Below are 27,234 nucleotides of genomic sequence, written 5' to 3'. Positions count from 1 at the left end.
AATGTACGTGGGCAGAGGATGGGAAAACTAAGCAGACGGATGACAAAAATGGGAAAACTTTCACTTAATAGTCTTTCTTTTGCTTACTTTTCTGAACCACTATTATTTAAAATTTTTGCTTACACTACTTTAAATCAGGAAATGAAAAGAAGACCCAAGCTGATGATACAATTAACTGTAAAATGAGGGTCATAGTTAAGAGCTGCAGTCACTTATAAAGAATTTTACAGTCTAGAAAAAAGCCTGTGTTTATATACATTTAATGTTTATGGCTAAAGGCAGACATAAACATCTCCATCATAAAATGTAAAAGCTAGTTGTAGCTTCAACGTGAAAAGAACATGTATAAAATCAGGCTAATTAATGGAGAGGACAAGTTAATCACCAATGATTACAACACCTTTCCATTGCTTCAACTTGAGCCAAAACAGAAAATTAAACTACCAGCTATCCTTTTAGTTTTGGTAATTGTCCAGATCTTAAAACTGTATGAGGTTAGTACATAAGAGATGTAAATCTTTCTCTAAATTTAATTCAAAGTCTCCAAAGTAGAACCATTCCATTTTTTAATTATAAATGTACTTAATATCCATAAAATAGATCAGCAGATGTAAAGCTCATCTGCCACATTCACAATCACTCTATCTTTTGAGGGGATGGAAATTTAATTGACATGGCTGGGGTTTGAGCTTATGTTTCCTAGGAGATAGATAAAAGTGCTGACTATTATATATATCATTTTGGGAAATTCCAACTATGAATTTTGACAACACTTTTATAAGAGGAGAGGAAAGGTGAAATAAAAAACAATGTTAAAATAAAATTGCCAGAAGTGCTTTGTTCCACACAAACTATGTGTAAAAGGTCTATGAGATACAATATAGCCCAGCAAAGATGTCTTTGAAAAGTGTAGCACAGATGGCAAAAAAAAATGGCTGACACACAAAAAAATATCAGAAGGCAGAGGTCATATAAGGTTTCACACCATTATTATCCTAACTTCAGTGAAAATGAGCTCCAACATAAACTAAATTTCTGGTAGTATATCATCCCATTAAGAAAAAAAAAGTAAGGTTTTAGATACGTTTTTTATTTATTTAAATCCTCACCCAAGGATATTTTTTTTTTATTTTGAGAGAGTAGGAAAGAGGGAGGGAAAGGAAAAGAGAATGAGACAGAGAGAGAGAGAGAAACATTGATATGAGAAAGTCACATGGATTGGTTGCCTCCAGCATGCATCCCAACTGGGGCTAAGGATTGACCAGAGCCCCTTTGGTATGGGGGCAGCAACTGAGCAACACTGTTCAGGGCAGTTTTCCGATACTTTAAAAGTTGCACTTTAATACAACAAATGAATGTTCTCTCTGCTAAAAAATTAACATATTAGAAATTTATTTTGTTCGTTATGAAGCTATTATTTCATTTCATAAACAAAAAACTTAATTTACCCCAAGGTGACCATCTTCCTCCTTTTCTCAACAGCAGGTAAGCCATTGATAACTGCAACCACAATAGCATTTGAATCCAAAGCCTGACTCTGCAGGTCTTCAGATTTCGGCAGAATATCACCGAAACTGCCATGTGTCAAGGCTCGGGGAGAACTGTGCCTGCTCCCAGACTGAGAGCTTCCTGGGGAAACTACAGAAAAGGAAGGGGATATTCAGATAAAAGGAAAACAAAATGTTCTCTCTCAGATTTCCACTTCAGATCTTATCATACATCTTTAAACTACAGGAAAATGCAAAAATAATTTTAAAATATATCATAATCTTTTTTATGCCAACTGTTTAATATTAAGGCATCCAGAATATGCAACCTAATGGCTCTATTTTTTTACTGATGTCTCTAATTAATCTGTTGTGAGATCAAGGAAGTTTTGAATCACGTTTCAGCATTATGGCAGAGTCTAAAGCTATATGTAAGATCAATTCTGAATAACAGACTTCTACCCATGAAAATCACATTTTGAACTCTTCAAATTTACCTTCAGACAGAGGTTGACAGTCTCCCCTTGAATAGCTATTTTCCCCAGGGTCTACTGCTCTTCGAAGTGATAGACTACCTGCTATACTGGACCGACCTGGCTTGGGTGAATTACTCTTCTTATTTGCGGCTGCAAAGACATTTAAAAACATTTCTGAATATGATAAAATAGCACAAAACTCACTACCTAGGCAGTCAGAGAAAGGTTTAATCTTAACATGCAAGAAAGGTATTCTAGCTACTATGTCAAAAATAAAACAAAACAGAGGATGCTTTGGTCCCAACTGGTTTATTAGGGGTTTTATTCCAAAAGCACTCCTACTCTGCTGCTTGTGGAGCAGTGTTACCTTACAAATCTAAAAAAAATATAAGAAACTTCAAAAGAAAAATCATACCAGACATAGACTCTCATCTCCATGTAATGAAACTAGTATTAAGAAAAAAATGGTAAAATATTACTGGTATGGAAAGAAAATGCTTAATTAGAAATGAAGCACAATTATAATGCTTTAAGATGTTTGTGGCTAAATCAGTAATTAGCAGAAATGGATGGCCTTAAAATGAATTAGAAAAAACTGATACTAAATGGCCTAACATGCAGAGACTCAAGAAGCTATAAAAAGAATTAAATTTTTTAAGAGAATAGATGCATTAAAAGGTAATAAACAGGTTCAGCAAGGTAGAACCATATAAGATCAATAATCAATTGTTTTTTAATCCAACAATCTGAGAATGAAATGTAAAAAACAATTCCATTTTGCAAGAGCATCAAGTAGAAAAGAGAGGAAAAAATTAAGCAAAGAAATGTAAGACTTGTACACTGAAAACTATCACACATTGTTGAAAGAAAAAAAAAAGATAGGAAAATACTGTGTTCATTGATTGGGAGACTTAATACTGTTAATATGGCAGTACTCCCAAACTTGATCTACAGATTTCAACACAATCCCAATAAAACCTCTAGCTATCTTTTTTTTTTCCTAATGGCTGAAACTGACAAACCAATTATAAAATTCACATGAAAATGCACAAGATCCATTACACCCCCAAACCATCTTGAATGGAGCACTCACAGTTCCTATTGTAAAACAATAAGCCTGGCTAGTGTGGCTCAGTGGTTGAGCATCAACCTATGACCCAGGAGGGATTATTCCTGGTCAGGGCTTATGCCCAGGTTTCAGGCTTGGTCCCTAGTGGGGGATGTGCAGGAGGCAGCTAATCAATGATTCTCATCATTAATGTTTCTTTCTCTCTCTCTCCTTCTTTCTCTCTCTCCCTCTCTCCCCCTTCCTCTTTGAAATCAATAAAAATTATTTAAAAAAAATAAAAACTACTCATTGGAACATACAACATATTTTAAACTTGAGAATAAAAAAACTAAAGGGATTTCTAAATAGAGTTGACAAACATTACAAAAATTCTATTATTGCTAAGGCACAGCACAGAACTTCTGGCTGGACTTCTTTCATGACAGGAAGAAATGAGGCACTGGGAACCTGGGGCAGCCTTCTATTTCCACCCAAATAAATCTTACCACCAGACCTCATGCCCTCATGTGGCTCCCCAAAAATGCTTTTGTCACGACACCAGAAGGACTGACTCCATTTCCACTCTCAACCCTTTTCAATTCCTTCTCCACCCAACAAGCAAAGTAATCTTTGTAAAAGGTAAATCAGATAATAAATACTCCCTGATATCTATTCTTTAAAGACTTGCTCCTAAAACCAGAATAAAACACAAAACTCTTTATTGAGGTCTTACCAAAAACCCTACCTGAGCTAAATCCTGCCTACCTCTCTGCTTATGTCCTATTATTCTCCCCCGTGCTGTGTTCACCATATTCAGCCATAAGGTCTTCCTTCGAGCCTTCAAATATACAGAGCAATTCCTTTATCAATGACTTTGCATTTTCTGTTGTTTACCCAGAACACTTCCAACACATCTTTGCATGGCTGTCACTTTCTTAACCTTCAGGTCTCAGTTCAAATGTTGCTTCCTCAGACTTTCTCTGACTACCCTAACTAAAGGAACACATTCCTCACCTGTTCTTTCCACCCATTCTTCTGTTGTTTCCTTTATAGTACTCTTTACTTTTTATCAACTACAATTATCTTTACTTCTTTACACATGTCCAATCCCCACCATATAAATACATGAATGCAAGATCCATAAGGTTAAGGTTTTTGTGTTATTTATTGCCCAGTACAGAATAAGCAATCAAGAAATGTTAGCTCTATTATACATTTGAAAATATAGTCTGTTTTATTTTTTGTTAATCCTCACTGGAGGATATTTTTTCCATTGATTTTTAGATTGTGAAAGGGAGGGAGGAAGGGGCAGAGAAAAACATGAATGTGAGAGAAACACATCAACTGGTTGCCTTGTGCACGTGCCCCAACTGGGCCAGGAATCAAATCCGGGACCCTTTGGTGCTCAGGCTGATGCTCTAACCACTGAGTACAACAGCCAGGGCAAAAATATAATCTGTTTTAGAGAGGAGAAAGAGTGGTATATATTTGAAGTCTCAATTCATTGTAAGAGAGATTTTAAAGTATTATTACTCTGAAAATAACCTGTCCTCTAGCTTCCCAAATGACATGTCGAGAAAAGACACTAACAGGCTCGTTTTCACTTACAGTTTCGTATGTAGCAACTGGCAACTGATGACTTTGCCAAGAGCTCCATTCCCAAATCCTGTAATCTGCCAGAGTTTTCAGTTCCACATGCAGCCAGAGCTGCCTGGTCAGCAGAAAAAAGACTTGTCTGCATGTCTCCAGAAGGAGCATTGCTGCTTTTTATTTCTGAAAGTGGATTCTTTACATCAGTCTTCATACATCGAACTTCAGCCATTTGAGTTTTCAGTCTTTTTAGCATCTTTAAGTCAGAGGGAACTCGCCACATTGCCTGCTGTTTCCTTTGATCTTTATCTTTTCGACAATATGAAACTTGAGAGAGAGAGAGAGAAAGAGAGAGAGAAACTCATGTTAATATAGATGTTAACATTAATAAAACCATTCTGGCCCTAGCTGGTTTGGCTCAGTGGACTGAAGGGTCCCAGGTTCGATTCCGGCCAAGGGCACATGACAGGGTTGTTGGCTCGATCCCCAGTAGGGGGTGTGCAAGAGGCAGTCAATCAGTGATTTTCTCTCATCATTGATGCTTCTGTCTCTCTCTACCCCCTTCCTTCCTCTCTGAAATCAATATAAAAAATAAAACCATTTTGCATTGTGAAATATGCAAATTTGATGTGTAAATAATCTACTTTAGGTGGTGTCAACAATAAATGTATTACATGCCATTAATTAAAATAAATATAGTCACAAATATCTTAGTATTATTCATACCTTCAAAGTTAGAATCTGAGTCACATTATAATCACCCAAATCTGTACTAATATTGAACTCTAAAGTTTAAAAAGCTGCAATACTTCCTGTGCTTTCTTCTTTACATTTCTCTTTTCTCAAATTTTCTGCATTGAAGTTTTATTATATTCACTAGAGGGCCGATGCACCAAATTTGTGAATTCGGGGGCTGGGGGGTGTCCCTCAGCCTGGTCTGCACCCTCTCGCAGTCCGGGAGTCCTCAGGGGATGTCCAACTGACTTCTTAGGTTCGCTCCCACAGCGGGCCTAAGCCGGCAGTCGGACATCCTTAGCGCTGCCACAGAGGCGGGGGAGGCTCCTGCCACCGCTGCTGCGCTCACCAGCCATGAGCCAGCTTCTGGCTGAGCAGCACTCCCCCTGTGGAGTGCCTTGACCACCAGGGGGCAGCTCCTGCATTGAGTACCTGCCCCCTGGTGGTCACTGTGGGTTATAGTGACTGGTCATTCTGCCATCGGGCTGAAACCAGCTCTCTGACATCCCCCGAAGGGTCCTGGATTGTGAGAGAGCGCAGACCAGGCCGAGGGACCCCACTGGTGCACGATCATGGCCAGGGAGGGATGCAGGAGGTTGGCCAGCCTGGGAGGGACCATAGGAGGGTTCCAGGGCGTGTCTGGCCCATCTCGCTCAGTCCTGATAGGCCGGACCCCTGCAGCAAGCTAACCTACCAGTCAAAGCGTCTGCCCACTGTGGGTCAGTGCACATCATAGTGACTGGTTGACCGGTTGACTCTGCCCCCTAGTGGTTAGTGCATGTCATAGTAAGTGGTTGAGCAGCCTTAGCATATCATTAGCATATTACCCTTTGATTAGTTGACCGAATGACCAGACACTTAGTATACTAGGCTTTTATTATATAGGATAATTTTAAAACATAGCCAACTACTTAGCCAAATCTGATATAAAAATATATATATTCTAACTAAATTCAAAATGTTGATTTACCGAAGTACTAGCCAAGCATATGTAGTTATTAAGTGCCATGGAACATCACAAAAGAATAGTTCCCTGCCACTGAGTCTACAGCCACTAAAGTAACAATGTTTTCTTTCTTCCCAGAGAAAGTAATTGAAGCTGTTTTTAACTTTTCCCCCTACCCAAATATTAAAATGAAAGGTATGAGCAAGGAAAGTATACTTTCCTCTCAGGAAGGAAAAGAGCTAAATATTTTGGAAATCAAAGAACATTATGGCTGACTTAAAGCAAAATGAAACTAAGCCAAAAAAACACACGCAAAACACAATACCTGCACACACATAACACATCTCCAAATGGGGCCAACAGGCACTCAAGCCAAACAAAGAACAAGTCCTTTATTAGCAAAAATGGCTACAACAGCCTTCTGCCATAAATGAGGACATACAGTAAAAGGTAGGTGCTGTAGTGTATCAGCCATTTCACCTTGCACAAAAAGGATTCAGACTGTGTTCAGGTATCAGGTGAGCAGCAATGTGCTCAGGGAGGTTAGGTCCCACCCTTTGGCTCCAGTAGATATGGGTCCAGGACTGGTCTAAGCTCATTCCTCTGTGATAGTGGACATAAGACTCAGTCTCAACCAAAAGACTGGGGGAAAGGGTAAGATTTTCTATCATGATTTGTTGTATTTATTTAACAAACATCTATAACGTGAGTATCAGATATTTTTAAAACATTAAGTCATTTAATCCTCTCATATCAATCCTCTGAGGTAAGTACTATTACCTCCATTTTATAAATGAGGAAAGACACATAAAGGTTACCCAACATAATACTCAAGGTAACACAGCTAATAAGTAAAAGAATTATTGTATTATTTTCCATACAAACAACTGTAAACCTAGTTCTGCCCCATCCTGTATTTGTTGGATAGTTTCAAACTCTGATTTTTCTTTGGAATATACTCCTAAAAGTAAAGTACATGATTCAAAGATAGAAATATTTTTGAGCCCAGCTGCAGTGGTTCAATGGTTGAGCATCAACCTATGAACCAGAAGGTCACAGGGTTTGATTCCCGGTCAGGGCACATGCCTAGGTTGTGGGCTCGATCCCCAGTGTGAGACTTGCAGAAGGCAACCAATAATTCTCTCTCATTGATGATTTATGTCTCTCTCCCTCTCTTTCTCAAATCAATAAAAATATATTAAAAGAAGAAATATTCTGAACCTACTATAAAATTTTCCTTCAAAAAGGTTAAACCAATATACATTCCTACTTCCAGAACCAGAACTTGTCTGTTTCACTAGGTCTTTGCAAATATTGCCCAGTTTTCTACAATAAAAACGCCTCAGAAAAATATATAAAATCATATACAATGTGGTAAGTGCTACAAAAGTACAAATATAATACAAAATGTACTTGGGGATCATAGATAAAAGCAATTGTTTTATAACTTGGTTGTAAGCCTACAGAAGTATACCTTAGAAAGGAAAGGGCCTAACTTAATCCAACCTCTGAGAGTCCATTCCCCACTAGGTAGAACAGATCCAATTTTCTGATTTCTACATCGAGGCTCTACCTTAGACTTTGTTTGAAAAATGAATCCCACTGCTTTAAAGAATCAAAATCATTGTTTTAAGCCACGGATTTAATTTGTATAGTGCTATTGTTTAAGAAGGTAGGAAAATGTTTGGTATATTTTTTAAAAGCTTTCCAACAAAAATAGTTTTTAAAATGTGTCATTTAAAGGTAAATCCTTAGCTATTCAAAATGACCATGCCATAGCGTTTCGAAAAGTCCAACTTTAATATGAATGTGTATACACTATATTACAGTAACACAAATGTAATTTCTCTTCAACAAATAATCTTTATACCTAAACACAGCTGGTTTAGGTTTTTAGGCTACCGAACATCAAAGTGTGGGTAAACCATCTTTTTCTATATTCAACTTAGACAGAGTTCCACTTGGAAGTTACGGTATTCGTGAGTTGTGCAAAACTCTAAGTCCACTCACAGAGGAAAACTGTATTTCATATGGATCAAACTGTCAATTACATACAATTTAAAGGGCAAATCATTAAAAAACCAATCCTCCTTACAGGCATTTTGACATTTTCACATAAAATACCTTTGAACAGTAACAAAATATTAATTTGATTAATATAAATGTCATTTTATGACTTACAATGAAAAAATCCATTTGCTACAGAAATATACTGTATTTGGAATAAGAGTTCTTTTGGGGAACAACGAAAAAGGAAAATCACTGTTAATATTTTACCTGTGGGCTGCAACAGTGAAGCAGGTGGGCGAGGTTGTAAGCCCCACAAATTTTCCATACTGTTCCGGCCCTTAAGGTCCAACAAATGCATTAAAATGAAAGGATCAATGTCTAATAAATTACTTGTAGTAGCAGAACATAAGTGTGTTCTTCTTGACATTCTACTACTGGCACCAACATAGCCATGGTTACCACCTGCAAAAGAAAAAAAAAAACAATACAGAAAGTGCATGCTATATATGTGTACAAATTTAAGTATACTTAAAAGAAAAAAGTAAACTGCTTGATGTTTGAATACTTGTCTCTTAGGATTTTATTTTCATAAGAAAAAGCACAATGAAGAAACCAGATTGCCGTAGAGGTGTACACAAGCACAGTGGCTGAGCACTGGCCTCATTACTATCCAGAATTTGGGAGCAACCCTCAAACTCATCCTGAGCCCTAGAAATAAAAAAGTGACAATGTATACAGTATATACAATTAGTGGAATGAGAATTAGGAAAAGCTAACATATCTCATAACCCAGTGGTCTTGGATGAAAGACAAATCTCCATAGTATAACAGATTCCAAGAACTAGACACCAAAATAGGAATCTTCTCCAGGTCTCTGGATAGCAAACTGTACAGATCTATGACATGTTTGGTAGACTTTTTTTCTAGCTTAAGTACTGGAACACAGGTTGAAGTTTTTAGGCCGAACTTGTTACTTATTGATGGCATAGTACAGACTGTGAGCAAATGTCTATTTATATCACCTATGTTGAACTAAGCTTTAAGACAAGAAAACCACCTGACTTTTCTCTAGTGCCTAGTACAATGCTTAGCAATATTGGATTATGAAAATATTGGTTAAAAATCAACCTTTAATAAAGCTATTTAAATATATTTTACACTGTAATACCTGTAAGCAAATCACTAAGCATAGCTTACATTTAAGGGTGGAGAGTTACACTTCACCTCCTTGAAGAGACAATATATAAAAAAATTATTAGGAATTCTTTTGTATGTGCATGGTCTTATATATATTAGTTATATATCTATTCACCTTCAGATTATAAATTACTTAAGAGTAACTCTTTTTCATGGTATTTTCCAAAAATCTGGAAATAGGAAAGAATTTCAATAAATGCCTACCAAATATATAAAATTCCCCAAAGCACAAAATACAAATTAATTGTTTGATTTACTATTGTATCCTCAACATCTAGAATTCAATGTCTGAACTATAATAGGTGCTCAATAATATATATATATTGAACTAATAAATTATAATTTCAGAATTATAGAACATGAGGTCCATGAGGACAGGGACATCTTTTTTTCAATACTGTAGTTCATGAAAGTAAAACAGTATTCAGTTTCAGTTAAGTGCTCAGTAAATGTTTGGTGAATGAATAATTGAAAAAATATAACCTCTGCTTACTCAGAGTGTCTAAAAATGTTATATATAAGAATTTCCTGCCCTGACCGGTTTGGCTCAGTGGATAGAGCGTCGGCCTGCGGACTGAAGGGTCCCAGGTTCGATTCCAGTCAAGGGCATGTACCTTGGTTGCAGACACATCCCCAGTAGGAGATGTGCAGGAGGCAGCTGATCGATGTTTCTCTCTCATCGCTGTTTCTAACTCTCTATCCCTCTCCCTTCCTCTCTGAAATACATACAATTTTTTTAAAAAGGCTGAAAGCCCTAGCCACTTTGGTTCAGTGGATAGAGCATTGGCCTGCAGACTGAAGGGTCCCAGGTTCGATTCTGGCCAAGGGCACATGCCAGGCTCGATCCCCAGTAGTGTGTGCAGGAGGCAGCCAATCAATGATCCCCTCTCATCATTGATGTTTCTACCTTTCTCTACCTCTTCCTTCCTCTCCAAAATTAATAAAGAAATATATTAAAAAAAGAAAAGGCTGAAAATATTCAGTAACCTTGACAGAGTACACTCATCTTCCATTTTATACCAAGATGGACTCTGTATTTTTATGCACTATTTAGAACCTTAAAAATTACATTGAAAACTTAGTAATAAAGTGTATTTACTCAATGTTTATGTGAAAAATATTAAATGATCCCTATTATACTGTTTAATGTGCTAGGAATACAAAATTCTGACACACATTATATTGCTTCATGGAGTTCAGAGGTGAAAAGCAAAATAGCTATATAAGCAATAAGAATAATGTTTACCATAGGTTAAATAGGTTCTACAGATTCTAACTGGTTAATTTGAGAAAGCAGAAAAGACACCCAGGGCAAGCAGTCTAGGATGGCTTCCAGTAAGAAATGAAATAAAAGCAAAAATAAGGAGAAGGTAGAAGGAAAAACACGTTGGGAAGCAAAGATGTGAGAAATACCATGGCACATTTGACGGGCTGAAAAATGATGCAGAGGAGTGTAAGCAGGCTAAAGAAATGAGCAGAAGCCAGCACATAATGGACCTTCTACACCATATTAATGAATTTGGATTTTATCCATAAGTAACTAAAATCCAGTAAAGGGTTTTAAGTAGAGAAGTTACATAATCAGATATCAATTTGAAGGAAAAATCACACCCATTCTGAACTCATGCTATGGGAAACAGAATGAAGGGGAGCAATAATTGATACAAAGAACCCAGATGAGAGGCTATTTTGAAAGACAGTAGCCTAGAACCTCACAGACTTTTTTAAGTAAACTAAAGGCCGGGTGCACGAAATTAATACACTGGAGGGGGGTATCCCCCTCAGCCAGGCCTGTGCCCTCTCACAGTCCAGGACCCCTTGGATGATGTCTGCCTGCTGGCTTAGGCCCAATCACCCCCTGGGGATCAGGCCTAAGCCAACAGGCGGACATCCTTCTCGCAGTCCGGGATCCCTCGGTCCTTACCACCTGCCTACTCACTGCTCCTTAATGCTTGGCTCACTGCTCCTTGGCGCTGCCATGGACGCAGAAGAGGCTCCCGCCACCGCTGCTGCACTTGCCAGCCGTGAGCCTGGCTTCTGGCTGAATGGCACTCACCCTGTGGGCGCACACTGACCACCACAAGGCAGCTCCTGCGCCGAGTGTCTGCCCCCTTGGTGGTCAGTGTGCAACACAGCGACCAGTCGTTCTGGTCATTCCACTGTAAAGGTCACTTAGGCTTTATTATATAGCTGAGATAAGATACACAAGTGCATTTGCCTGGTACATGAGTACATATCAAATAGCTATTATTATTAAGAGCTAGTGGCTGCCACATATTAAAATATGATATGGTCAAAAAAGAACAAAGGGAAGACAGAATGGCTTGTGGGCTTGACCCTTGTACCCGGAGGTCCTGCAGCAGCTGAATCTTCCATCAGTTCTCCTTCTTCCAATTCCATGTTGTTGTATTCCACATCATTTTCTCCAGACCTAAGAATACACAAAATTCATTATTCCCACAAAGTTAAGTAAAATTAACATATTTATCACACCTCAATGAATTTTATAACAATAATGCACAGCTTTCTCTTGTGAAGACATATTACTAAATACAAAAATGAAGAAAAAGACTTTGGTCATTATCACATGTATAGTTAGTTGTAATAGTCAAACTACCTTTAAAAAATACCAAAACAGCTTGGAAACATTTAATTTTTAAAAGAGAAAATCTGAGAACCATTGTAGAGCAAAAGATTATAGCTTTAAATAATATGTACCTTAATGATAGTAACTTAGGCTTAAAATACTACATTTTAGCCTTAGCTTGTCTGGCTCAGTGGATAGACCGTTGGCCTGCAGACTTGAGGGTTTCAAGTTCGATTATGGTCAAGGGCACGTACCTCGGCTGCAGGCTCGATCCCGGTCCAGGGCCACGTGCAGGAGGCAACTACCCATGTGTCTGTCTCACATGGATGTTTCTCTTTTTCTGTCCCACCCCTCTGCCCCCACTCTCTCTAAAAATCAATGGAAAAAATATCTTTAGGTGAGGAATAACAAAACAAACAAAGCACCACTACATTTTAAGGTTAAAAAAGAAAGATGCTCAAATTACTGCATATATTAAATATTTTCCTGAAATGTTATTTCGGAATAAATGGTAATATCCTCTTATCAAAGTCCTCAAAGTATATCATACCAAAAAACACTATTACCTTATTTTATTTTTTTATATATAAATTTTTATTGATTTCAGAGAGGAAGAGGGAGTAAGAGATAGAAACATCAATGATGAGAGAGAATCATTGACCGGCTGCCTTCTGCACGCAGCCCACTGCAAATCGAGCCTGCAACCCAGGCATATGCCAGGACTCTTTAGTCCACAGGCTGACACTCTATCCACTGAGCCAAACCAGCTAGGGCTTTTCGAATCTTTTTGCTATTTTGTTGGTATTTCCTTTGAAAAATGGGCTGATGACAGGGCTGGAACAGAGAAAGTACAAGGTGAACCTGGAATGTCTTTTAGTGCCAGAAAATAAGAAAGTGCTTTAAAAATTATGAGGACATCTCAAAGGACACAGGAGTTATCTCTTTAACAGGCCCCCATTGGCTAAATCTTAGATAATCTGAGTAATAAATTATGATAATAAATGGGTTAAATTATTTAATATAAGAATCTGTGAGTCCATACTAATGAAATTAATCAATTAATTAATAGGGAAAGTTCTTCCTTAAAGTAAAATTCCAAGTAAGTGCAGAATGAATAATGGTATCATCATTTGGCAATCAACGCAGTAATCTTTTCCAAGTTAGTATCATCAATGGATGCTAAAATTAATGGACAAAAGTACAATGAGAAAAAGTTATTTAGTCTCAAATTATGTTCCCAAGAGATATTTATTAATCACAAAAGGAAAAAGTCATAATTGTAGAGAAGGGAAATCAGGAAGACACCCTCTTAACCAAGTATCTAAATTAATCAACCCTAGCCGAAACCGGTTTGGCTCAGTGGATAGAGCGTCGGCCTGCGGTCTCAAGGGTCCCAGGTTCGATTCTGGTCAAGAGCGTGTACCTGGGTTGCGGGCACATCCCCAGTGGGGAGTGTGCAGGAGGCAGCTAATCGATGTTTCTCTCTCATCGATGTTTCTAACTCTCTATCTCTCTCCCTTCCTCTCTGTAAAAAATCAATAAAATATATTTAAAAATAAATAAATTAATCAACCCTAATGGGACAGTTTAAAGACATGCCTCCACTTCCCCCTCATACAATATACTGAAAAAATTACCTCACCACTTCTGTAGTGTTCTTCCCACAAGTGCATAACCTCAGTCTAATGGTGAGGAAACATCAGCCAATTGCAAACTGAAGATTTTCTACAAAATAACTGCTATGTATTTCTCAAAAGTGTCAAAGGCATATAAAACAAAGTAAAAAAAAATGAAATAAAAGACTAAGTGACCCAAATTGGGGCAAACTAAAGAGACTTAACTAAAAGCAACATTTGATCCTGCATTGGATCCTAAACCAAAGGACATCACTGAATGCAAAATTTTTAAACGGTCAGATAATAATATTACAGCAATGTTAGTCTCTTGATTTTGATAACTGCACTGTAGTTATGTAAGAAATATACTTGTTTTCCGGAAGTACATAATGGGAAGTATACCCACCTAATCTCAAATGTCTCAAAAAAAATTATATGGTGAGAGAGAAATATAAAGCAAAATATTAACATGTGAGGAAAGAATACAGGCAGTTTTTTTAAATAGGGGAATTCTTAGTATTTTTTGCGACTTTCCTTAAATATGAAATAACGGCAAAATTAAAAGTTAAAACAAAAATTAAAACTCAGGCCCTGGCCAGGTGGCTCAGTTGGCTGGAATATATCTCACACCAAAAGGCTGCAGATTCGATTTATAGTCAAGGCACATACCTAGGTTGCAGGTTTCATCCCTGGGACAGGAGCAACTGACAGATGTTTCTCTCTCTCTCTTTCTCAGATTTTCTCTTTTAAAAATTAAATGTTTCCAAGCTATTTTGATATTTTTTAAAAGTAGTTTGACTATTACAACTAACTATACATGTGATAATGTATAGTTAGTTGCACACACAAATCAATAAAATATATATCCTTGGGTGAGAAAAAAAAGGAAAATTAAAACTCAGTTTGGAACCCAGAGATGAGAGAGTGGAAACTAATTCAAGTATCTCCTTTAAAATCCTTTAAAGATTATCAAGAAAAAAAATGCTAAATATCCCCACTTTTGGATCCAGTTAATATCCAATTATCATGTAGGTGTTTTACATGGTAGTTAATGCGCAACACTCACATAGTTTCTTCATCAATGTCATTTTCCTCCGTGTTACTTGTTGCTGTGGAACTGGCAGAGGAACTGCTACCATCGAGGTGGTTTACTTCATCTTCACCAACAAGATCCAGATCCAGATCCCCATCTGAAAGCTCATGCTAGAACGAAGCAAAGAAATAAAGACTTTTATCTCAAAGAACAATTGAGTATGGAGCAAGCACCAAACAACAATGCAATCATCTGAATTCTCTGCTCGTGTGCCCAATCAGCTAAGCCCCGTAGAAAAAAAAAAAAATCACAACCACATTACCTGGTACTAATAATTTATTGCTGCCAATTTCAATGGGGCCCTTAATGTAATTGGAAATGCTTCCGGTATTCCATGTTAGCTTCCAGTAAGGCTCCATACAGAGTAACATTTCAAACTATCATTCCTCAAGTCCTACCTAACCTCTATTATCCACAAAGTCATTGTAAAACCTGCACCTACCTGCATAGAAAAGCACACTGGCTATTAAACACAAATTCCTCCAACTTTCAGCTGTCCTACATGTAAACTCCATCTTTACCTCATCCTATCAAAAAATTAACATGAGTGCTCAGTTCCAGACCCTATTTGTTTCCTTAAATACTTGGGATTTGTCAATACCTTAAACTTACCTTCAGTCTCCCTAATGGCTCCTTCATTTTTTTTTTTTTTTTAATTCTGGCATCAGTCTTTTACTATTCCTTCAGAAACCATGTCTCCATTACCTTAGAGCAAGCATGTCAAATTCAATGGCTAACACGGGCCAAATAAACAAGGTTTAAGTTTATGTGGGCCACAAAAAAACAAAAGCTTCAATTTTCATAGAAACAGAGGTTTATTTCGATAGAGACATGCTGAATACAAAGGGCTGAAATAAATGAGTAATCATTAACATAAAACTTTTAAATAAAAATATTTTTTCTTGAACATTAACTTACCAGACACTGAATAACTGTACAAATTAATAAGCATAATGCAAAATAAACCTATTTTTCTTGTTCTCAGAAAGCAAAATATTTCCCATTGCACACACCAAACAAGTCAGTACAAGACTAATGATGGGGCAATCGACTGCTAAAATATTCGCTGCTAGCATTAGTGGAGAGAAATGGCGCACCTGCGTGTAAGGCATGTAAGGGAAATGAATGCAACACGATTATAGTAATCAGTCATTAGCGAACGTTGTAGTTCATCATTAATAATTATGTATAACAGAATGCTGTAAAAATTAAGTTATGAAATTTTTATTAAAATGTTTCTTACATACCGTTATATTGCCTGGGCTGCAAAAAAATATTCCCCGTGAGTTTGACATGCTTGCCTTAGGGCAACGATTCTTTTTTTTTTTCTTTTAAAAATTTTTTATTACAAAGGGTATTACATATGTGTCCATTTCCCCCCCCCGCCCTAGACAGTCCCCTAGCCTCCCCTGTCCCCCAGTCAAAATATTCCCCGTGAGTTTGACATGCTTGCCTTAGGGCAACGATTCTTTCTTTTTTAAAAAAATAATTCCTTATTGTTGCATGTATTACATAGGCCCCCCTTTTTCCCTCATTGACCCCCTCCAGCCCACCCTCACCTCCCCATTGTCAGTGGCCATGGGCTATGCATATATGCATACAAGGTTCTTGGTTGATTACTTCCCACCTACCTACCCTCCCCGACCTTCCCTCCAAGATTCTGCCCTCTGTTCCCAGGCTTCCATGTCTCTGAATCTACTCCGTTCATCAGTTTACTTTGTTACTGAGATTCCACATATGAGTGAGATCATGTGATACTTGTCTTTCTCTGATTCACTTATTTCACTTAGCATGATACTTGCCAGGTTCCTCCATGCTGTCTCAAGGGGTAAGAGATACTTCTTTTTTATTGCTGCACAGTATTCCATGGTGTAAATGTACCACAGCTTTTATAACTACTCATCTACTGATGGGCACTTAGGCTGTTTCCAGACTTTAGCTACTGTACATTGTGCTGCTCTGAACATAGGGGTGCATACATTCTTTCTGATTGGTGTTTTGGGTTTCTTAGGATATAGATATTCCTAAAAGTGGGATCACTGGGTCAAATGGCAGTTCCACATTTAATTTTTTGAGGAAACGCCATACTTTTTTCCATAATGGCTGCACCAGTGTGCATTCCCATCAGCAGTGTACTAGGGTTCCCTTTTCTCCACATCCTCTCAAAAGGCTTTTCTCTGTATCCCTATCTTACCTCAAATAAAAACAACCACTCCTTGAATTCTCATTCTGTTCATTATTTAGCTGGGATAAAACCTGGCTATCTCCCAAGTCCTAAATGAATCTATCTACATATGCAATGACAAGGCATTTACTAGTTTCAGTGAATAAAAATACAACACATTTTAAAAATTCACAATCTATAGTTTCTAGAATGTACATCAATTTGTTGTGTAGAATGTAGTTTTCTACAATAAATTAATTTTAAAACTTTAAACACTTTGATTCAGCAACTTCCGACTTGACTAACAGATTAGATTTTTAGCACAGACTCCCCTACATCACATGATGAAAACCATGATCTTATTAATTTCTCTTATCAAACACAAAATAAATATAAAAAACTGGTGTATTACATGATAATCCTCATTCGGAATCTTCTCCTCATCTTCATCCTCTTTGGCCTCTCTTACAGAAGCTGAAATAGGACCATCCTGGAGAAGCATGTCAGCACAGGACCCAGACTTCTTAGATCGTGTCTCAGGACTGTCATCATTTTGGGGGCTAAGATGATTAGCTGGTGGTGACAAATCTCTTGATTTCTGAGTTCGAGATAACTCAATAGTAAGTCTCTTTTAAGACAAAAACAGCACGAATAAACAAGTTATAAGCAGTGTTTCTATGGAAAAGCAAAAAATATTTAAATATATATTATATGTTCTTAAAACCATTTCTTTCTTTTTTTTTTTTTTTAAAATATATTTTATTGATTTTTTACAGAGAAGAAGGGAGAGAGATAGAGAGTTAGAAACATCGATGAGAGAGAAACATCGATCAGCTGCCTCCCGCACATCCCCTACTGGGGAAGTGCCCGCAACCAAGGTACATGCCCTTGACCGGAATCGAACCTGGGACCCTTCAGTCCGCAGGCCGACGCTCTATCCACTGAGCCAAACCGGTTTTGGCCTTAAAACCATTTCTTGCACCATCTCACCACCTGCTGCCTTTTGCTTATGGAAAAATCTGTGACAAAGAAAAACTGCCCACCCTGGCCAGTGTGGCTCAGTGATTATAGCGTCAGCCTGAGGACTGAAGGATCCCGAGCTCAATTCCTGGTCAAGGGCACATACCTGTGTTGCAGGTTAGACCCCGGCCCCAGTCAAAGTCTGGGTCAACTATCTAGGACTGCTTTACAGTTCCCCAAAGAGTGTCATGTTCTAAATAACCTGTATTCTAAACTGTCACATCAAAGTTTCTCTCTCTTCCCTTCTTCCCTCCCCTCCCCTACATTCTCTCTGGAAAAAAGAAAGAAAAATTGCCTTATTCTCATCCTTCTCCTATCCAGCCCAAGCTACACGTACAGTGAGTGAACTCTAAAGTAAATATAGGCAGTTTTAAATAGTACATATAACATGAAAATCTCTGAAAGTATGTATTTACTCATATATTACTCCCTCATCTATTAGCCAATTTTGGCACTTCAAAAGCTTCCATCCCATCTCAATTGACAGAAAGAAACATTCCTTACATATTTAGTTTACCATGGTAAAATAAAAATTAACTGATCCTCCCCAGTGCTCAATTCAACAATAGTGAGAATTCAAGATGGGGCAATTTTCAGTTATTCTATAGCTTTGAATCCTCTAAATTCAAGACAGCATGGGGAAGAGAAATACAGAAGTCACTGAAAAAAACACAGAGAGAGAACCTCAAACTAGAGCAGCACTGTAATACAATTTTATGCAATGATGCAAATGTTTCTGTATGCAATGCCCAATATAAGCATTTAAAATGTGGCCATGCCCTAGCTGGTCTGGCTCAGTGGATAGAGTGTCAGCCTGAGGAATGAAGGGTCCCAGGTTAGATTCCAGTCAAGGGCACATGCCTGGGTTGTGGGCTCGATCCTCAGTAGGGGGCGTGCAGGAGACAGTCAATCAATGATCCTCTCTCATCATTGATGTTTCTATCTCTCTCTCCCTCTCCCTTCCTCTCTGAAACCAATAAAAACATTTTTTAAAAATTTAAAAAAATAATAAAAAGAAAATGTGGCCAGTGCAACTAAGGAACTGCATTTTTTTTAAGTTTACATATTTAATATATGGCTAGTGGCTACTGAGCAGTAAAGACTTACAGGTTCAAAGGTGGAGAACAAAATAATTGGACTTTTCTACAAAATTACAAACAGCAAGAAGTACCCCAAATCTAATTATAAATGTTAACAGGCCAATAAGATAAAATAAAATATGTATTTTTGTCCTTACCTCTTTAAGGTTATTTATTTGTTGGATATAGCTAGTCTGTGCAGCCTCCAATTGAGTAATATACCAATGCTGGTCCCGGCATTTTTGAAAGAAAGTTGGTGAACGAACCTGAAACCTTAAAAAAATAGATGCACATGAAAAATAATCCAAATAATAAAATATCATCAAACAAGCCTTGAATCTATAACTATAAATTCTAAAATTTTAAGTTTCATTATCATGTGAGGCCAAAATTCAAAATGTATTCAGAGCTCCTATTTCCTATACATGTACTTTACAAATTATAGTAAAATAAGGTTCTGTAAGTCATCTATAAATCAGTTGTCTAAACTTAAACTGAAGAGTTCTAAAGAAATACCATTACATATCATGGTTAACCTACTAAAGCATTATTTATTATAATAATCTAGCTAAAATACAAGGTTGATCATGACTCAAGAACAGGACCATACTATGCAGGAAGGAGGAAGCTAACGTTTCTTGACTAGGTCAGGCCCTAGCAAAATAGGTAGTTTTTAGGCACTGCCCTTTTTCCTTCCTTCTTCCATCTCAATTTCCCTATTTCCTGTTCCTCAGTAAAAAAATGACTTAAAAGGTCAACTGCCCAGAACTGCTTTACAGTTCCCCAGTCTTATGTTATAAATAACCTATATTCATGTTCTAAATTATATTCCCAACCCCTCCAGAGAGCAACACAAAATCAAAACTCTGCATATATCACAATATAGTATATTTTAGCTAGAGTTAAGAAAAAAAACAAACAAATATCTATATTAATGCCTATGGTGAATAAATGACAGGGTCTTAATCTATTTAGAGCTATCTCTCTATTTAAAAAGCTAATATGCATTAAAGCAGGGGTCCTCAAACTTTTTAAACAGGGGGCCAGTTCACTGTCCCTCAGACCGTTGGAGGGCTGGACTATAGTTTAAAAAAAAACTATGAACAAATTCCTATGCACACTGTACATATCTTATTTTGAAGTAAAAAAACAAAATGGGAACAAATACAATATTTGTATTTGCATGTGGCCCGTGGGCTGTAGTTTGAGGACCCCTGCATTAAAGCAAAAGAAGCCTTCCACCTTTGTTATATAGCATAATATGACTCCAATTACAGTGGAAAAAAATTACAGTAACATATAAAGATGTTTCTAAAGAGTAACAAGAGGCAAGGCTGATTTGGAAGCTTACAAATCCTCTTTCTAGTCTTGCCAATCTTATGTTAACTACCATCCCATTCTTTTCCTACAATTTTACAGCTAGTGTAAGAAGCTACTGACCATCTAATAGTTATCTGCAGCAGGTGTCTATTTTCCGTAAGGATATTCATGTAGCAGAGAGTGGAAAAAGTTTACTGGACCACCATTCTGAGTGGATAATGCCTAGTCAGTATCCAATATAATAAAAGCCTAGTATGCAAATTGTTTGACTGGGAGTTCAACCACTCGCTGACATGCACTGACCGCCAGGGGACGGCGCGGAACATGGTGGGCGTGAGCGATGAAGCTCTGGCAGCAGGCGGGCAGTGGAGTCGCTGCCGGCCCCAATGGGCCCCAACAAGAATGGGACTGCAGCGGGATAGTGGAGCAGGTGAGTGGGTGGTGCCAGGCCAAGGCAGTTGCGAACAGGGGCCCGGATTACCCAAAAGACAGCGACGGCTGCAGGAGGCGGGGCCACCACCTGGCTCCCAGGCACTGAGGAACTGGGTGGGCAGCCCGGCCACAATCGATCATCCCACCAACGGGATGGTGGAGCAGCCAAGCCACAGTGGAGTGCCAGGTGGGGCTACAAGGCTAGGAGTGCAAGCTAGAGCCTGATCCCCATAGGCTACCCCGAGGGACCTCACCCATGAATTTGTGCACCTGGCCTCTAGTACACAAATAAGATCTTTGAATGACTAATAAAAGCATGGTCAACCCTCAACATTTTTAGTGCCAAAACAAAAGCAAGTAGCCCTGGCCAGTGTCTCTCAATGGTTGGAGCATCAGCCCGCATGCCCAAGGGTCAGGGTTTAATTCCTGGTCAAGGGCACGTACCTAGGTTGTGGGTTCACTCCCAGTTGAGGCATATGCAAGAGGCAACTAGTCAATTTAACTCTCTCACATACATTTTCCTCTTTCTCTCTCTCTTTGTCCACCACCCCTTCCACTCTCTCTGAAAAAGCAATGGGAAAAATACCCTCAGGTGAGGATTAACAACAAGAACAACAAAATGAAAGCAAGCAGAAGATAAAATTCCTTAACTTTCTTTTTTTATATAAAATAAATTGTTATTGATTTCAAAGAGGAAGGGAGAGGGAGATAGAAACATCAATGATGAGAATCACTGATCAGCTGCCTCTTGCATGCCCCCTACTGGAGATCAAGCTAAAACTTGGGCATATGCCCTGATTGGGAATCAAGCTGTGACCTCCTGATTCATGAGCCACACTGGCTGAGCTACACTTTTTTTCTTTCGTTAAAATAAAAAATAAATACATATCTATATGCTAATTGCTCCTCCAACCGTTTGACCAGTCACTATGATGCGCACTAACCACCAGGGGGTAGACGCTCCAACCAGTACAGAGTCTATTTTTTAAGTATGCAAGTCCCCATTTGTAACATCAAATTAAAACATCTTGTAATAATGCTCAAAATTTCTGACTTGTGACGGTTACCCCAACATTAAATGGGGCTATTGTGGTATGATAGTGTTTATGTTCTGTCCTTTCTTGCAAATAACACACTAACTATTATCACTTAGTTTGATTCATCTCTATTCCCTTACTTTTCATTTGCTGTTATCTAGAAGGAACTGAAAATATTTTTGTGAAATTCAGCTTATAAAACCTGTCACCTTAATGTCAAGTGAAGAAAAAATGAAAGTGACCGTGTTTTTGATTTGCAAATAGTGAGGTTGCAATAAGTTCAATGGAGAAATAGAACCTTACTATATTTATTAGAAGTAGTTTCCTTTTTATGGAATTACTAACTAAATGCCAACATTTCTAATCTTAAATTATTCACTGACTACACAAGACTCCTGAAAGAAATGGTTAAGAACATAGTAAGATTATAGTTGGTATGAATTTCAATATTCACCTTTGTTAAATAGACTTTTAAAATAAAGTTCGGGTGACATTATTCCCTCATGATAAAAACCACCGTATCAAATGTTTCCTATTACCTTAAAATTACTGTATCATTTTGTCGATTCAAGTATCCTTCATTTGCAAGTAAGTCCAAACGGAAAAACCTATTATAACCCCAGCATTCTCCAACTTCAAAGTCAGATGCAAACTCTCGAATGATGTTTTTCGTAGGATCATTGCAGGACTGATGAACCATTTCTACACGATATTCATATCTAAAATTAAAAAAACTGAATATTAATATAGTTGGTAAACCAGAATAAAAAGACTCATCAAAACATTATGGTCATTAAGTAACTACCTGAGAAGAAAGTTTATATACAATTACATTTCTTTCAGAAGGATTGTATTATTTATAAAGACAGCAGTGTTATGAATGGCCTATCTCAACATGACTGGCAGTAGGTCTCTCTTTCCTCCCAATATTGTTTATCAATATAGCAGGTATGAAACATCACCTCAGTAAATAAACAAATTTGTATAAAATAGTACTTTCAAAGTTACTTTTGTTTGTTTTAGCAAAGCTATATGCTTTTTCATATATTCATTACCTATATTTCTTCACATGTAAAAATTCTGCCATTTCCTTTGAGATTTATCACCATGCAATTTTAAACTAAATAGTAAATTTTAAATACTCTATTTTTCCAATTCAAGTTAAAATAAATTAACTGTGCATTCAGAAATTCAAGCCTATAAACTCTTCTAACAGAAAATAAGTATAAATTGGGAAAGCCAATATATTCATATTTCCCTATCTTATAAAGTGTAAAACTTTCAAGTCTCCAAACTCATTTTTACTAAGAAAGCATTATTACAAAAAGAAAGAAAAGTGAAGAAATAAAGATAATCAGAAGGAAGACTCAACACTAATGTGGACAAAAAAGAAGTTCTATGGAAAATAACATCACAGGGTAATATGATCATAAATTCCTAAGTGCCCAGGTCATGGTGGGTAGTCATGCAGCAGGCCTATAATGTCTTTAGCAAGGTTTTAAGCCAGCCCTGTCCATTGTTCTTGTTCATCGAGGTTAATACACTTAGAAGTAATACCCCCTGAATACAATCTTAACTATCCTTTAATCCATTCCCCACCTTGCTTTCTCCAATCTTTCTCCCCTCCTAATTTCAAATGCAGAAAAGCTGCTGCAAGCCTGCTATTCTTGGGAGCATTTGAAATCCTGTTCACCAGCATATGTCATCAGTCTGGCTCAAATACATTTTTATAAAAATTCTCTACAAGTTTGCACATTCTTAGATCAGTAGTAACCAAAATGCTTCTCCTTTTTGGCAGAGGTAAATTTTGTATCTGTGTGTGTGTGCTTTTAATTTAATTTTTCAATTACAGTTTACATTCAATTTACTTTGTATTAGTTTCAGGTGTACAGCAAGGTGGAGGTAAAAAAATTTTTAAATGTGTTTTTATTGATTTCAGAGTCAGGAAGGGAGAGGGGGAGAGAGAGAGATAGAAACATCAATGATGAGAATCATTGTTCGGCTGCCTCCTGCACATCCCCTACTTGGGATCTAGCCCACAACCTGGGCATTAACCCTGGTCAGGAATCAAACCATGACCTCCTGGCTCATGGGTCAACACTCAACCACTGACCCCCCAGCCAGGCTGGAGGTACATTTTTTAAAGAAAAACACAATAGCTCAACCTGCCATTTCTGCTGGCAAAGTAGACATAAAAAAAAAAATTACAGCTGTTTACCTACAAATACTATGTGTTAATATTTCTTTAAGCACTGTCAAATTATTTTTATATTAGTGTCTCTTAAAATGTGTTATCTAGATTGATGACACAAAGAACTAACCAGTACAAAAGCTGTGATATTTTTTTTTGACTGATTACATTTTATAGAAGTCATGAAGCCAGCTCCGTAGTACAAAGGGTACCATTATATGTCCAGAAATAAACTCAAATATTGATGCACAATTGATTTTTGACAAGGGTGCCAAAATCTTTCAATAGAAAAAGTCTCTTCAACAAAAAATTAACTCAAAATGGATCAACAACCTAAACGTAAGGGGTAAAACTTACTTTCAGAAGAAAACATGGGGATACATCTGTATGAATTCAAATTTGGCAATGGATTTGTAGATTTGACTCCAAAAGTATAAGCAACAAAAGAAATCATAGATAACTTAGATTTCATTAAAATTAAAACTTTTTGTGCCCCAAAGGACATTATCAAGACAATGAAAAGATAACCTACAAAATGGGAGAAACTATTGTCAAATCTTATACCTGGTAAAAATTTCGCATATGAGATAAAGAATACTTATAACAATTTAATAACAAAAAGTCAAGCAACCCAATTTAAAAATGAGCAATGAACTTGAAAAGACGTTTGTCCAAAAAAAGTTATATACAAAGGCCACTAAGCACATAAAAAGATGTTCAATTTCACTGGTCATTAAGGAAATGCAAATCAAAACCACTATCAAAACCACTATTAGATACCACTTCATACTAGGATAGATATAAAATATATTTTAAAATGGAAAATAAGTGTTGTTGACGATGTGGAGAAATACAAATTCATGTAAATTGCCAGTAGGAATGTGGAATGGTACAGCCATTGTGGAGAACAGTCTGGCAGTTCCTCAAAATGTTAAACACAGAATTACCATATAAACCAACTATTCCACAATTAGGTATACATTAAATAAAGAAAGCAAGCATATGTCCCTATAGAAACCTGTACATGAATATTTATAGAATTATTCATAATAGCCAAAAAGTGAAAACAATCCAAATGTCCATCAACAAACCAATGATTAAACAAATTGAGGTATATATGTACATTGGGTATTATTCAAACATATTCTCCTATATAATAAAAGGCTAATATGCAAATCAACCAGACAGCAGAAAGATCGGTCACTATGACGCACACTGACCACCAGGGGGCAGGTGCTCAATGCAGGAGCTGCCCCCTGGTGGTCAGTGCGCTCCCACAGGGAAAGTGCCACTCAGCCAGAAGCCCTGAGCCAGGCTCATGGATGGTGAGCACAGCAGCGGTGGTGGGAGCCTCTCCTGCCACCACTGTAGCGCTAAGGATGTCCGAATGCTGGCTTAGGCCTGGACTGCAATAGGGCACAGGTCAGGTTGAGGGACCAGCCCCTCCACCCCCGTCCCTGCCCCAATTGCATGAATTTCGTGCACCAGTCCTCTAGTAAAGGAATAAAATTCTGATACGTGCTTCAACATGAGTGAACCTTGCAAACACTATGCTAAGCCAAACACAAAAGTTACAATATTATATGAACTTTTATATGAAATATCCAGAATAGGCAAATACAGAGAGAAAGCAAAGTAGTATTTGTCTAGGAATGGGGGAAGGAAAGAATGGGCAGTGTTTACTTACAGGGTATAGGGTGTTCTGGGGTGAGAAAAACATGCGGAAATTAGAGAGAGGTGGTAGTTGTACAACACTGTAAATGCACAACATTTCACTGAACTGCATATTTTTATACGGTTAATTATATTTCATGTAAATTTCACCTAAAAATAAGTTTTTTTACTATTTTAAAAGTGAGTAGTGAAAAACTCAAAACTCAGAGAGAAACAATCAAGAATACTGAAAAATTTGGGAAGATATTAATGCAGATGGTCAAATACATCCAGGAAAAGGATAGGTAGAAGTTTAAAGTCAATATAAAAGTTTTTGAAAAATCAGTCCCTTTGTATGAAAAATCATATAATGCTTGAAAAAAAGTCATTTTTTCTCTGCATTAGTTCTTTAAAATCATGACTAATATAGACCTATTTTTCTAATAAATATGGGTAATTAATCTAAGTTAAATTACACAGCACCTCAACTTCAATCTTAGATAAAACTAAAAACTTAAATTGGAATATTCCAACTTAAATTCTTTCCTTCTATCAAACTGAAAGTCTGAATAAATTTAACAACTGTTAAAATTTTAGTCTGACTAAAATTACTCCCCCAGAAAAATTCTACTCTTTCCTTCAACCATTCAAAATTCCTGTTTCTAAAACAAGTCACTAAGCATATACTGTTAAAGAGTCAATTCCAGGATGTCACTCAAGTGCAGATTTCCTCTGAAAGCCCACACACATGTGAATGCTAACACATACCTATTGTATTGAGAAACTTAAGCATAATAAAATTATGGAAAAGTACTTCTGCAGGGTCCCAGGAGATATTAAAATCTACTAGACAATGATACAATAATTTTTTATTCCCTATTTTGACAGTTAAACTACCTCAACTGTTAAACTCTTAATTGCATAATTAAATGACATTCAGTATTTGATGAAAAAGTATTCAAAACTCTTCTCTAGGATTATTGAAGCATTAACAGAATTAACAGATAATAAGATATCTTTTTTCAGAACTTATCACAGTCTAGCTTTGTTATTATACCACTGCATATACAGTATCAGAACCATGTTCTATCGTCCTGTCCTTTATGCTTTGTCATGTATTTTACTTCTACATTTATAAACTGTAAAATACAATGTTAATATTTGTTGTTTAAATAGTAAATTATCATTTAAAGTTATCTTAATAGTAAAAAATTGTTTAACTTTACCAAGCAATTTCCATTTCTGCTGTTCTTAATTTGTTTAGCTTCAGATGTCCAACTAGTATTATTTTCCTTGTATGTACAGCAGGTGCTTTAACATTTCTTATAGTCCATGTTTGAAAATATGCCTGAAAATGTCTTTACCTTACCTTTATATTTTAAGATATTTTTGCGGGGTACAAAATCCTAAATTTTTTTTTCTCTTCAGCCTTTCTAAGACGTCCCTTTATAATTCCACTGGTATTGTTTCCAGTGAAAACTATTGACTTCATCCTTACCTTTGTGCCTCTATAAATGCGGTGTTTTTCCACTGCTAGTTTTTTCTTTGTTTGT

The 27,234-nt window shown here is 37.1% G+C and overlaps 1 protein-coding gene and 1 long non-coding RNA gene across 6 annotated transcripts in view; one reads left to right on the top strand and one right to left on the bottom strand.

Moving 5' to 3' along the window:
• The window catches only part of LOC107181909, a 24,917-nt gene extending 15,687 nt beyond the window's left edge, over window positions 1-9,230 (top strand). The window contains exon 3 of the long non-coding RNA XR_001512617.1: window positions 9,220-9,230. This is a non-coding gene — a long non-coding RNA (uncharacterized LOC107181909). The remainder of the gene's footprint in view (window positions 1-9,219) is intronic.
• Window positions 1-27,234, bottom strand: part of TRIM37 (tripartite motif containing 37) — a 91,202-nt gene that overhangs the window by 30,795 nt on the left and 33,173 nt on the right. For 4 of the 5 annotated variants that reach the window (XM_006756189.2, XM_015559078.1, XM_015559077.1 and 1 more), the window contains exons 13-21: window positions 22,377-22,556; window positions 19,207-19,321; window positions 17,362-17,577; window positions 14,759-14,895; window positions 11,835-11,920; window positions 8,560-8,754; window positions 4,620-4,928; window positions 1,985-2,113; window positions 1,449-1,638 (exon numbers count right to left, since the gene is read on the bottom strand). In XM_006756189.2, the coding sequence (XP_006756252.1) occupies window positions 1,449-1,638; window positions 1,985-2,113; window positions 4,620-4,928; window positions 8,560-8,754; window positions 11,835-11,920; window positions 14,759-14,895; window positions 17,362-17,577; window positions 19,207-19,321; window positions 22,377-22,556 (1,557 nt within the window). The remainder of the gene's footprint in view (window positions 1-1,448; window positions 1,639-1,984; window positions 2,114-4,619; window positions 4,929-8,559; window positions 8,755-11,834; window positions 11,921-14,758; window positions 14,896-17,361; window positions 17,578-19,206; window positions 19,322-22,376; window positions 22,557-27,234) is intronic. The other variant, XM_015559079.1, reaches the window with a different exon arrangement.

Source organism: Myotis davidii, unplaced genomic scaffold, assembly GCF_000327345.1.
Source record: "Myotis davidii unplaced genomic scaffold, ASM32734v1 scaffold993, whole genome shotgun sequence".
In the NCBI taxonomy this organism is placed as follows: Eukaryota; Metazoa; Chordata; class Mammalia; order Chiroptera; family Vespertilionidae; genus Myotis; species Myotis davidii.
Note: the sequence above shows the minus strand (reverse complement) of the source record. Positions and strands in the feature narration are given on the sequence as shown.